This window comes from Misgurnus anguillicaudatus, chromosome 18, assembly GCF_027580225.2.
Source record: "Misgurnus anguillicaudatus chromosome 18, ASM2758022v2, whole genome shotgun sequence".
In the NCBI taxonomy this organism is placed as follows: domain Eukaryota; kingdom Metazoa; phylum Chordata; class Actinopteri; order Cypriniformes; family Cobitidae; genus Misgurnus; species Misgurnus anguillicaudatus.
Window position 1 is genome coordinate 29,424,932 of NC_073354.2, and position 13,175 is coordinate 29,438,106.

The 13,175-nt window shown below is 36.5% G+C and overlaps 1 protein-coding gene across 1 annotated transcript; it reads left to right on the forward strand.

The window, feature by feature from the left end:
* Positions 1–3,997: 3,997 nt before the first annotated feature.
* On the forward strand, positions 3,998–5,046 carry LOC129429452 (C-C motif chemokine 14-like). Its single transcript, XM_055186157.2, has 3 exons — positions 3,998–4,245; positions 4,552–4,663; positions 4,756–5,046. The coding sequence occupies exons 1-3, from the start codon at positions 4,176–4,178 to the stop codon at positions 4,871–4,873; spliced, it is 300 nt and encodes a 99-aa protein (XP_055042132.2). The 5' UTR covers positions 3,998–4,175; the 3' UTR covers positions 4,874–5,046.
* The last annotated feature ends 8,129 nt before the right edge of the window (positions 5,047–13,175 follow it).

Below are 13,175 nucleotides of genomic sequence, written 5' to 3' on the forward strand. Positions count from 1 at the left end.
CTAAACAAATAAAAATGTTTTTTTAAAAAGTCAGATTTTGGTCATTTATTGGAAAGCCGCACCATCCTCACACGCACGTGGTGTTTACTATTTCATGCACTTGGCCCTGTGCTATTCTTTAAACATGACATACGGCGACTCAGTAGTTTACTAAAACAACGCTTTATGAAAATGGCATGTTTTACTATGGTATTTGTACTACAGCAATAGTGACCACATTTTCCATTGTCTGACAACTTGTAGCCATGATATTTTAGCAATAAAACAGCAATCTGCTACAAACATGTTCACCATACTATATATTAAAGTAAAACCATGGATATCAACCGATAATGCAGATTCCTGCAGTAACACTATAGAGCCCCAGGGGTCACAGAGACATTTTAAAAAAATTCCTGAATTCTTTAAAGGCGGATTAAACTTGACTCTTACCGCATGATAAGGTGTCTGCAGGGCAAAATGACATCATTGTGGCTGGTCAATCTCAAGGCCTGATTTCAGGTGCACATGAGATTGCTTGTAACTTTTTGTACACTCTTAAAATGAATGTGTTAAATTGGAAACGAATGTGTTATTATTGGAACATAACACATCTTGTGTTGTCCCTTTTTATTTAACAACATCAACACGAAATTACACAAAATGTTAAAATAACACATCTTTGCTTAAGGGGCATGCACACCGAAGCTTTTACATGTTTTCAATTGTTTACAATGAAGCTCTGCGTTTTTCCAAAAAGCCAGCAGCTAGCACTTTTTCCCGCGCTAAAAGCCGGCACTCAGCGATTTTTCCGTGCTGAGCACACACTGAAGGAAATGATTAATTTAATTTACCCCATTTTTTAAGTTAAGCGGTTGCAATAAGCGGTTTCTGATTTTTTTTTTTGTTTAAATGTAGCTTAAAGGCGGAGTCCATGATGTTTGAAAGCCAATGTTGATATTTGAAATCACCTAAACAAACACGCCCCTACCCCAATAGAATCTGGACCTTCTGTTGATAGACCCGCCCCACACATACGCAAACCGGCATTTGATTTGATTTCATTGGCTAAGAGCTAAGTGTGTTTTAATAGTCGGCCCGTCTCCTTTTCCAACGCGTTTTTCAAACATCGTGGACTCCGCCTTTAAATAAATGTATTGCAACAACTTATTGCATTAATTTTTTTTTTCAGTGCAGAAAGTTGAAAATATTCAACTTTGGGTGAAAAGCTTAGCTCGTCAATGTCAGTTCTCACACGCTCGTCCAATCACAGTGGAGAAGGGGTGTGACACATATCACAACAACCAACCAGCACATCGTACAACGACTGATAAACAAAGCAGAAGTATCACAGCTAAAGCACTCAGCTAAAGAAAGCTAGCGTTTAGGTAAAAAAATCTGGCAATCGGTGTCCGACGGGCATTTTCAGCCGCATAAAAAAGCTTTGGTGTGCACGCCCCCTTAGAGTTTAAGGCAAGTCAAGCCATGCACATATGTAGGCACATTTATGATCCATCTATGCGGAACAAGGCATATTTATCCGTAACTTTATAAGTAAAGTTTAATATTTGTTTTGTAGCTACTGATGAGGAATAAAACCAAAAGGTTAAAGGTGTTTTGTGTTATAAAAATGTTAAATTGAAATATTTAGTAAAGAAATGTTCATGAGATTCAATTCAGTTTGCACATGCTCTTATACTTTAATCAGACACATGCAAATCAATATAGGTGTCAAACTCAAATAACTCATGTAGTGATTTCCCTAACCCTAACCCTAACACTGATATAAAATTATTTATATTTGTATAAACACAAAAAAATGTTGGGTTTAATTAAAAATATGTCAACACTCAATGTGTTTAAGTAATCTCAACAAACAATAATTAAGTTCATTTTACAAAAGAAGTTTAAGTAAACTTAACAAACCGAGTAAACAAACAACATAGTTAATTATACATGAAAATTGTAATTAATAATGACAAAAAGTAATAATAATGCATCTCCACCCCCTTTAATTAGGATTTAATGAATCCATAACAACAAATCAATCAGAGTGCAGCTGCTCAATACAACTCATCATATATACCTTTTTTAAATAAAAGTTTATAAAACGTATTGAAAACATTTGAAAAGCAATGTTACATTTTAAGCCGTTCGTTTGTTTGTTTTGTTCTAAAATAGATCAGAACAAGTTCATTGACTCATACTTGACCACTGATATTACTCACGTACCTATCTAATGGTGCTACTCTTTTGCAAGAGGGTACCAGAACAACAATTACCCATAATACACTGCAAAATCCTCAGCCAACGAGATGCGAGTTGTCTGTATTGGTTTTATTAATCTGTTACTTGCAACAATGTTATGTTGGCTGAACAAATAACTTTTAAGTAAAGCTGACAAGACACATTTTTGCTGAATGAACTAGTCTAAATTAAGTTCACACTGTTAAATAAACTTTTTTAAGTAATCCCAACATGAAAGGTTTAGTAATATTGGCAAAAGTGAAAGTTTATTTTTTTAAGTGAATGCGATAAGTTTTGTACAATGTACTAAATATGAATCTACAGCTGGCAATTACATACTGTATAATTTGTCTGCCAGGTAACTGTGGGGTTGAAATGGAAAAATTCTAATAATATTTTTCACACCTTCCCATTCTCTGTGGTTATATTTAGAGCTCTGTGGTTCCATTTCTCACCCTTTGCATCGGGGTCAGAGATCGCAAAAGCTTTAATTGAATGTAGACAAAAGACAGACAGATAAAACAACAAATATAAATTAACACAAAGCAATATATTCAATAAAATATGTTTATAAAGTAGCATTAATCTATAAATGCTGATAGTAGTGTGTTTGTTGACTCCGGTCCTTTGAATTATTAGAAAATAATACACACCCAAGGTGGAAATGTGGCACAACGCAAAGCGGAGTGCCTTTACACCGCAGGTGTGCATAATTTTCTAATAATTCAAAGGACCGGAGTCAATTATTCCCACAGATACCACAGACATTGCTCTGGTGCCTATTTTTAACGCCTGTACCCTGAACATTTCTCAGCCAATTAGAATAAAGCGTTCAACAGGCCTGTGGTATAACAAGTTGATAATATCTGATGGTTTGTGTTATTGGTCGTGTTGATTAAATCACTTGAGTGTTTGTTTATGTGGTGATGTTGTGGTTTGATAAACATTCACTGATCATAGCGCAGTAAATACCACTACTACAAACAAACTGCATATCTATTTTAGCATTTAATAAATTGTGTCAGTGATTGAGCCATTCATTAGCACAACTTAAATCCAGTTTTCTGCTATTCCTTTCATAGAAAAATCATGGTTACTTGTATATACAGTATGAACGACATATAGAGAATACACGTGATGGGTGTTGAGGAAGTGATGTCATGGAAACAGTGGGTACAGGGGACCAAAGACCCCACACATAAAGACAACAATAGCTCAAATGTGTGAGGACAATAAACAAAAGAATCGAAACTAAATGTAAAGAAATATACAGTATCACTTAAGCATGTGGTTTCAAAATAAAACTGATCACACAGATGATAGCAAACCATGATAAAGCATTATCTGTTGTGTATCATAAACTCAATGAGTAACTGTTGATATTAACCAAGTTCAGATGACACTGTGTGCAGATCTGTTAACCACACAAAGCATTTCAGTCACCACTTTCCAGCATCGGTACGGTGAACATTTCCTGCATCACGAGCCCCAAAGTAGTCTTACAGCATGCATTTGCAAAAAGATGCTTTTGTTGCATTGCACTTAAGAACATGAGGCAGAACTTGCAAGATTTAAGACATTTTATGCAGAAATTTTGAGTGGGGTACTCATGAGAAAATTTTTTTGGAATGTGTTTGAAAAAGAACAAAAAACTAACTGATAAACTTAAATCAGCCTCAGGTTCCCCTTTGTCACCATTTCTTGCAGGTTCACAGAAATGGGGAGGGGTACAGGACGTACATCTTCTAAAAAGCACATCATTGTTTTCCACCAGGCCTTTGATGTCACTTGTTTCTGGTTGGACTGAACCCATAGAGGTTTACGTAGTGGGGCAAGTACAGCCCTACTTGTGGACACACATCTTATAAAGCGGACAGCATCAGCGAGGTGATCAAACTCAAGACGACAACACAACAAAATCTACTGACTAACATCGACCAGACTCCAACATGAAGCTTCACTGCATCTTCATCGCCTGTTTCGTCCTCTTTGCCCTCTGCTCACTGGCAAGCTCCCAAAGTTCGTCTATTTCCTATTGTTTGTTTTTTTACAGATGGCTTTAACAAACGGCTTATTTTATTTTTATTTATATGAATGCACAAAATGTAATGGTAATTATAACAAATCTATTAATGTACATCATTTGTGCGCTCTCTTCGGCAAACAGCAAATGCATGCCTTTATCTTGGTTTTTCTTTTTAAAAAATCCCTCAAATTTTAAATAATCAATATTTGGTTACATTTTTGGTTACATTTTATAACAAAATATTTGGATACTGTTAGTAAATTAATAAACGAAACTGTATTTTTTTCGTTCTTTTGTAGATTCCCAAGGTCCTAATAAATGCTGCTTTTCTTATTCCAATGTGAGAATCCCGCTGAAGCAGGTTGCCGGTTACTTTACAACTCATCTTGAATGCCACAGGAGCGGAATCGTGTAAGTGTCTCTTGTTGTATGTTAATTAGAGTAAATAAAAATTGTGAATCTGTGATGTGAAATTAAGAAACATAATCTTTTTGAAAATCCAGGTTCATCACAAAATCTGGAAATGAGATCTGTACTAACTTTAATGAGAGATGGGTTCAGAGACTGAAGAACATGGTGGACGCTCGCAACCTGAAAGAGACATCAGATGACAGCTCTTAGATCAGTCCATAAAATGTAAACCGCTCTTTGCTTTTCAAACTCAGCAGTTTTTAAGCTTCATTTATACGAAAATGCAGGCGCTGTTAATTGATGTTAAACATTGTTATAATATATTCAAAGCATGTTTAAGCTTTTCTTTACATTTTTTATACAAATAAACTATATGAAGAATATTTCAGATTTTGGTCATTTATTGGAACAGCATGTGTGTCAACATTTTCTTTAAAGTTTTATATTTATGACTAATTTATTTGAATCAAATGTGTAATTAAAAAAATAATCCTCCATGATTTCTATTGGTGGCTAAAGCCTTGTTTATACTTGTGCTATTTGTTTTTTAAATGACAGAGTGCTGGTAATGGTTGTTTTTTTAAGGGATAATAGTGTGCCATTAGAACAAAATAATATATAAATATAAGAGCATATGCAAACTGAATAAAAAAACTATTTAATTAATATTACTTTACTAATATTATCATTTTACATTTTTAGAAAACAAAACACCCTTGAGCGTTTGTTTTAATTCCTCATTTAACAATGGGTAAACAGATTGGCAATATTTTATTTTTAATCCTATATAAATAATTTCTTACTTTAAATTTTAGTAGTTCAATTTTGGATTAAGAGCCCATGACTTGTTTTGCATAGGCCGATAAAAGATCTGTGTTTGGGTAGACTTGCCTTGAACTGATTTACTTTTGCTTATCTCATGTGCACCTGAAATCAGGCCTTGTGATTAACCACCAACACCACTATGACATAACTTTGTCCTGATCATGCCTATGAGTCAGGAATAAATCAGAGTCATCAAAGTGGTTCTGCGACCCCTAGGGGTCCATGGTGGTAGTGCAGGAAATCTGCATTTTTTTGGTTAATATAAAAAAAAATTTGTAAAAATGACATAATGCTTACATGACAAATACAAAATTTAGTTATCAACCAAAGCTAAAAAAAGTTGGAGAATGTGCAGTGGGTAATGCTAGCTTTTAAACAAATGAATAAAGGAATTTTTGTTTCTTATCAATTCACTGGAGCAGTTTTCTTTGCATTGGCAATGCCCTCATTGTTAAAATAGCTGGGTTATTTTTAACCCATAAAGGATAAATATTGGACAGAACACATGCCGGGTTAAAAATGACCCAATGTTGGGTTGTTGTTATGCAACCATGGGTTATAATAACCCAGCATTCTGTTCTGTCCAATATTTACCCAACACATTTTAAAAATAACCCAGCTATTTTTAGAGTTCTGACAGTGAAGTAATGAGACTGTCCTCCAAAAATTACGACCTAATAGTTCATTTGTGCAAGCACCATAATATGACATCAAGGGACGTGTAAGGGATTAGTGCCCTCTAGCGGCCAAAGTTTATAAGTCCTGTGGTTACATTTTAAAGGTCCCATATTGTCAAAGCTGAAATTTTGTGGCATTTTTCATGATAACTGAGGTCTAGGGTCTATGTAAGTACCATGTTAGTTTCAAAACAGTAATTTAAGATTCAACTGCACACAGCCTGCTTAAAGTAGCTGTGAGTTAAAACGGTTTGTTGTACTTCCATAAAGTTGCTATGTAACCAAAACACAGTCACACCCTTCAGTCTCCACCCCGCACTGTCCACCGTCCACCTTGGGCTGGGTACCGAACGTCGATACTTTTTTGGTATCGAACGAAAAACTCTGATACTTAGAGTATCGAAAAATGATTTATCCTTCGGTGCCAAATTTCGGTTCCAAAAAAAGCCAAGCGGCTGTGTCTGTGTGAGCCTGTACTTGTGTGTAAGGACCTAAAGCGCCGGCGATTGGCTGTCCATCACCACGTGACGGGGAGGATTTCTGAAGATACTTGCAGTCACCCAACACAAGTGTAGAAAGGATGCAATATGAGAAATATACAGAAAGGCTTTGTGATAGTCTAACCAATTGAGTGAGCGCACGTATGGCCGTTTTGTCTCCGTAAAAAGGCACGTTAACCAAACTGACGAGGGGTTTTAATTTAAAGCACGCGTGCAGCGCGTGTCTCTCCATGCTTGTTACTCGCGTCTCCCACAACAGTCTCAGGGGCTGTCCACACGGAGACGCATATCACTGTATACGTATAAATTTGTTATCGTATTGCCGTTTCGTCCACACGGATCCGGCGTTTTGAGAGAGTGAAACCGCTATTTTTTGAAACCGGGTCCTAAAGTGGATAAATCTGAAATCCACACCCTTGTGGTTTCGTGTGTACAGCCAATCCGTATATTTTGTGAAGCGAAAACGTCATCACATCACGTGTCGGAAGCGTCACACGTAACAGCAATAACGGCGGACTACGTGATTGTGTTCGTGCTACAGAAGTTACTAAAGCCTACTAGCTTTATTACAGCAAAATCTATTGCTTCTATGCAATTGTGGTGAGCAACAAGCGATAATGGACAACATCATACGTTGGTTATGCGCATGCTCAAAGTCTTATTCTCCGTGTATAGTGTATATATGTGGCAGAATTACAGCGCCCCATACTGGTCCGGCATATATACTACACCGCTTTCAGTCGGTTTCAGTGGTTTCGTGTTTACGGATTATTTTTTAGAACAAGGGAAAAAAATGATCGGATAGGGAATTCAACCGGATTCGTGTGGACAAAGCCTCAGAAAGGTGTTTAAACTTGACCCACCCGCGCAGCTTGTTTCTCTCAATGCTTATGAAATACTCACGCTTGTCGTCTCCCAAAATGGACGATGCGTTTAAAACATTTTTTTACAGTCTATGGTTCTTTTCCGTTTAACTGGTTTGCTCATTTCACTTGAATGAAATGACATTGAACGCATTTTCTATACTCATTTTAAAAATCCCAAATGTATTTAATATTTTACAAAAAACAAACATGCATACAAATCTTCCCAGTAAAACTCAATCATCCATTTAAATATTTTAACTTTTAGTCAAAGTTGCAGCTATAATGAACCCACTTATTTAAATACTGTTAGTCCAAGCTAAAAACATTTTACATTTCATAAAATAAAGCAGTGTTAATTATATTCTTAATTTCTTTATTTTTGTTTTCTTATTTTCATAAAAAACAGATAAGTGTGTCTGCTGGTCCCCCCCCATCCAAAAAGCAAAACCAGTTTTATTAATAATGTTACCCTGAGTGAGAAGTGTTAACAGAATTTGTTTTAATTAATGTGAAAAATAAAAGTTGTGTGTTTATTGTATTTTTGTTGATGTTAAAATGGATTTTAAAACATATTGTATCGGAAAAAAGTATCATTAGGAACCGGTATCGAAACTGAGGTATCGAAATTGGCACCGGATCGAAAGATTTTAAACAATACCCAGCCGTAGCCCCACCCCCTTTTTGCCAAACCAACCCCTAAGGAATATCACACCATGTGAGAAAATGCTGTTCAATTGATGGATGTCAGGAAACTAAGTCATTGCACAGGCGTCTAAAAAACATTTATGATGGCAGTATCTTTGCATTGCACCATGGGATGTCATTTTCAAATGATGGCCGTCAACATTACATTTTATTATTATTGTTATGTGTTGTGTGTTTTTTATATGAACATAAAAAATGCGTTGGTCTCGAGGACTCGTCTGAAATTTCGAGTCCTTCTCCTCCTTACTGTGGCCTGAGACCGCGTCAAGACCGAGTCTTTGAAGGAACAAGCCCGAGACGAGTCAGAGAAAGCAGAAATCGTTCTCGAGACCGGACTCCAGTACTACATCCTTAAATGCCTGAATAGAGGGTATGCAACGACGTCACTTTTCCACAAGACCACGCTGGAGCTTGCCCTGTTGAGTGGCAAAACATTCAACAAAATGGCTGGTTTTCATACCGGCTGCAGCGAAAACGCCGGTAAAACTGAAAATTATCAGCTTAAATTGAATTAAGTTGGCCTTAACAGTGACCCTAACATCTTGCCAAACAACCAGTACTGTGGACATTGGCATATGGTCAGACATTGCTTTTCCTGACATAGTTTGTCTTGCCCATCCCACATTTGAAGAACACAAGGCTCATAGTAATGGATGTTTTTAATGAAGGCTCACTGACAAATCTTTGCAATTACACAGAATAAGAGTATTCATTGGTGTATTTTTGTAGGATTTTTTAAGTCCAAAATTTTACATACCTGACATATGGCTACTGCTGCTTCTGATTTACTTCTCCTTTGAGTGCTTTTTGCATATTTGTTGAATCTGTTAGTCGATCACACAACTACTTTTCCCATTTTAGACGCGTTTCCATGCTATGGTAATTCTGTCGCTCAGACTTTTTGCCACTCAGTGGGCGTAACTGCAGTCATTTTCGTCGTCATGTGCATACCCTCTATTGTCTAATGTGTATTATAAATACAATTAATCCTGGCAGTTTCAATTGAAAACCATTTCCCAATGCATGTCATCATAGCAAAATTATAACCTAAAATATAATTTCATACCCTAATATATTAAGTTTCACCTGTTGCCGGTAGAGGCGCTAATTTAGTAAACGCCTCTGTTGGTCGTATTTGAGAAAAGGTGCAGGCGACCACATTGGCCATATGAGAAATGTCATGGCAAAACATGAAAGAAAACTGCAGCGACATATGAATAAAGGTTACACTTTATAACAGTCCATTAATCATAATGAACTATGAAGAGGCATCATTAACTACAGTATGACTCATAATACATGAATAATGTCCACTTTAGGACCCTTTTTATTAATATGTTAACTAACACCAAACTTGTCACTTTGTAGTTAATGATTCGTCATTAGGTTCTGATTAGTACATGCCTTGACTTATCATTAGTTTATATTTAAGTAAGAATTAATTTAGTTATTAGTTCATTAAGATTCATGGACTGTTCAAATACAATGTTTCTGAAAAGAGAAATGTACGCATTTCTTATTCTTTCACCTTCAGGACAAAACAGTTGCCAAACTCAAATACTCAACTCATGTGATATGGGTAAAACTTTAAATAAAATTAGATTACCAGGTAGGTATAACTGTGGGGTTGAAAGGGAAACATTCAACATTATTTCTCAGATCTTCGCACCCTCTGTGGTTCTATTTAAAGCCCTGTGGTTCCTTATCTCGCTTAGCAAAAACCCACATCCGCCTCTGCATTACCAAACTTAAGGTAGACAAAAAGACAGACAGATATAAGATATAATCTGAAGTAACGTTAAACAATATTTAAAGCTGCAGTGTGTAAATTTTAGCAGCATCTAGTGGTGAGGTTGCGAATTGCAACCAACGGCTCAGTCCACTGCTCACCTCTTGTTTTTGAAACACATAAGCTACGGTAGCCACCACTGGACTATCATCATTGGAGACAACTTGGTAAAAAAGTTTGTCTGTCAAGGGCTTCTGTAGAAACATGGCTGCACAAAATGGTGGCTTCCATGTAAGGGGGACTCTCTGTGTATGTAGATAAAAACGTTTATCCTAAGGTAATAAACACATAACGGGTTATTATGAAAGGTCTTTATTCACCCCTGATAATTTAGTTTTGTATTTTTTTGCATTTCTGTCAAGAGATCCTTCTAAAAATTATACACTGCACCTTTAAGCAAAATGTGTTATTAAGTAGCCTTAACCTATTGGTCAATGAATGTTGTAAAAGTGTTTACTACCAAGTTCATAATATCTAATAATGCTAATGAAGTAAACCACACTCTTAGAAAGGATATTTTTTTATTTTTTACACATCTTTGTGCGTTAAGCTTTTAACATATTGGGCTCTATCTTACACCCAGCGCAATGCAACGCAATGCGCGACGCAAGTGTCATTTGCTAGTTTCCACCCTGCGCAATTATAATTTTCACGTTTAGCGCCGCGTTGTTTAAATTGAAAATGCATTTGCGCCCCCTTTTGCGCCCATGGGCGTTCTGGTCTGAAAACGAGGTGTGTTCAGGCGCATTGTTGGCGCGTTGCTATTTTGAGGCAACTAAAATATGTAGTAATATGTTTTTTGTTATTTAAAGAGCGCATTAGCAATATGCGCCTAAACGGGACGACAACGCGGGTTTGCTTAACACATACATGAATGCGCAGCAGCACAAAAACGCTTTTAAATATGAAAGATTAAAGGATTGAATGTAACAGATTATTATTGAGTCTCTTGGACATAAATGAGGACTAAATATGAGACGTTAGAAGGCACAAAGAGCTGCTTCACCTGCAGCCTGGTAAGTAAATAAATGCTTTGCTTTAACAAATGCATCTGTTTTTAAATGTTTTTTTAAAATGCTACCTCACGGATTTATGGATGACTCTGTACCTGTGGATATGGTTAGATGAGAAACATTTTTAAGTAATGCTTAAAAAAAACTGACGCTGTCCAAGTGCTGAACCTTGTGGAGGGCCGTTTGTAAATTCTTTATCTCCTGTTTGTTACAAATAAAGTATTTTTACAGTACAAACCTTTTCTTACATACTTGTAAATAATTTTTTGATGATATTGGATAGCCATACATTTAAAGCCTGCTTTTTTACTTCCATGACTAAAAGAAAACGGGTTTTGAAGGTTTTAATGAAAAAATAACAATTTCAATACAAGTAAAAAACAACACAATTATTTAACATTAATCTTAAACTGGGGATCTTCCTTCTCCGCTTAGTTTTTCAGTTTACAAAGTCCGTCATCTAAATAGGGATTAGACATAGCGCCAGCGCAACAGGCTTTTAAAGGGGATGAGAGCTGAGACTCTCATTGGTTTATTGCACGTTACGCCCAAAATAATCCCATTAATCATTAAAAAAATAGGACCAACCCTTTTCGACTATGCGCGCGACGCACAAACCATTTTCCCGTCGTTAAATTAACAAAAGTGCATTCGCACACGCCCATTTAGACTTTGCGCTGTGCGCTTTAGACAATGCGCTTAGATTGTTAAAATAGGGCCCATTATGTGTAATTTTGTGTTGATTTTGTATTAAAATATAACACATAAATGCAGCATGAATATAAAGATGACATTACAATTATGCAATTGGCAGACACTTTTATTTAAAGCGACTGACAGTGCAGTACAAGGTACAGTATTTGTTTTATCAGTATGTGTTCTCGGTTCAAACCCATGACATCTTTGCATCGCCTGCAGTTGGTTCAAAATGCGATACAGTAGCTACAGTAGGCAGATGACTGGTACAAAAAAAAGATAGGAGTTATCCTGGTATGACTGCATTGGTTACCTCTGCAGCACAGAATCTAATGTAAGATTCTAGTCTTTGTTTTCAAAATTTTAAACGGCCTGGCTCCTTGTTTAACTGATTATTTAACTGAGTTACCAGCAGTCCAACAGAGCACTACGATAAACAGTAAAATCTAAAAGAGATTGTGCTTTCTCTGTGGTGTGGCCAAGATGTTGAATGTGGAGGTCCTGGGCTGCTGTGGTTACATGTGGTCTGCGGTTGTGTGGCCGGTTGGATTTACTGCCAAATTCACTGAAACGCCTTTGGAGACGGCTTATGGTAGAGAAATGAACATTCAATTCACAAAACAGCTCTGGTGATCATTCCTGCAGTCAACATGACAATTGCACGCTCCATCAAAACTTTTGAGGCAAAAATACAACTGCACATTAAAGAGTGGCCTTTTATTGTGGCCAGCCTAAGGCACACCTATGCAATAATCATGCTGTCTAATCAGCATCTTGATATGCCACACCTGTGAGGTGGATGGATTATCTCGGCAAAGGAGAAGTGCCCACTAACAGATTTGTGAACATTTTAAAGAAATAGGCCTTTTGTGAACATTTAAAAAGTCTTAGATCTTTGAGTTCAGATCAGCTTTTTCCTTTTTCTATACAGGCACAGCAGTTTGGTGTACAACTATGTTGTTTTAAATGTATTATAGAAATAATATGACCTTGACCTTTTGCAATGCTAAAGCAACGCTCTGCCATTGAGCTATACAGGAGCACCACTAGGTTGGGTTGCTTGGTTGTGTTGATCATACCACTTGAGTGTTTGTTTTTGAGATTGTGGTTGTGGTTTGATGAACATACTCTGATAATGCCTCAATAAAACTGCTTAGTAACACACTCAATATCCTTCATACAAGAGAAATAATCTCTGTTACTCTAAATGTTTAAATAACACACAGAGAGTTGCTCTCATGCTGGGCTGCATTACATGCATACAACACACTTAGTTTAAGGAGCACACACAGTACATAACTACATAAACTGTGTCAGTGATGCCAGAGTCACTTTCTGAATATATTATAGCACAAGTTTGGAAATCAAGCTGTCTTTTATTCCTTTCACAGAACACATCATGGTTACTTGTCTTTAAACAGATACAATGTTCACATGTGAT

What these genes read in the sequence shown, in the direction of transcription:
- LOC129429452 (XM_055186157.2), top strand. Translation starts at nt 4,176, where the DNA reads ATGAAGCTTCACTGCATCTTCATCGCCTGTTTCGTCCTCTTTGCCCTC. An exon ending in CTCACTGGCAAGCTCCCAAA is followed by an intron (nt 4,246 to 4,551) that starts GTTCGTCTATTT and finishes GTTCTTTTGTAG; the next exon opens with ATTCCCAAGGTCCTAATAAA. An exon ending in TGCCACAGGAGCGGAATCGT is followed by an intron (nt 4,664 to 4,755) that starts GTAAGTGTCTCT and finishes TTGAAAATCCAG; the next exon opens with GTTCATCACAAAATCTGGAA.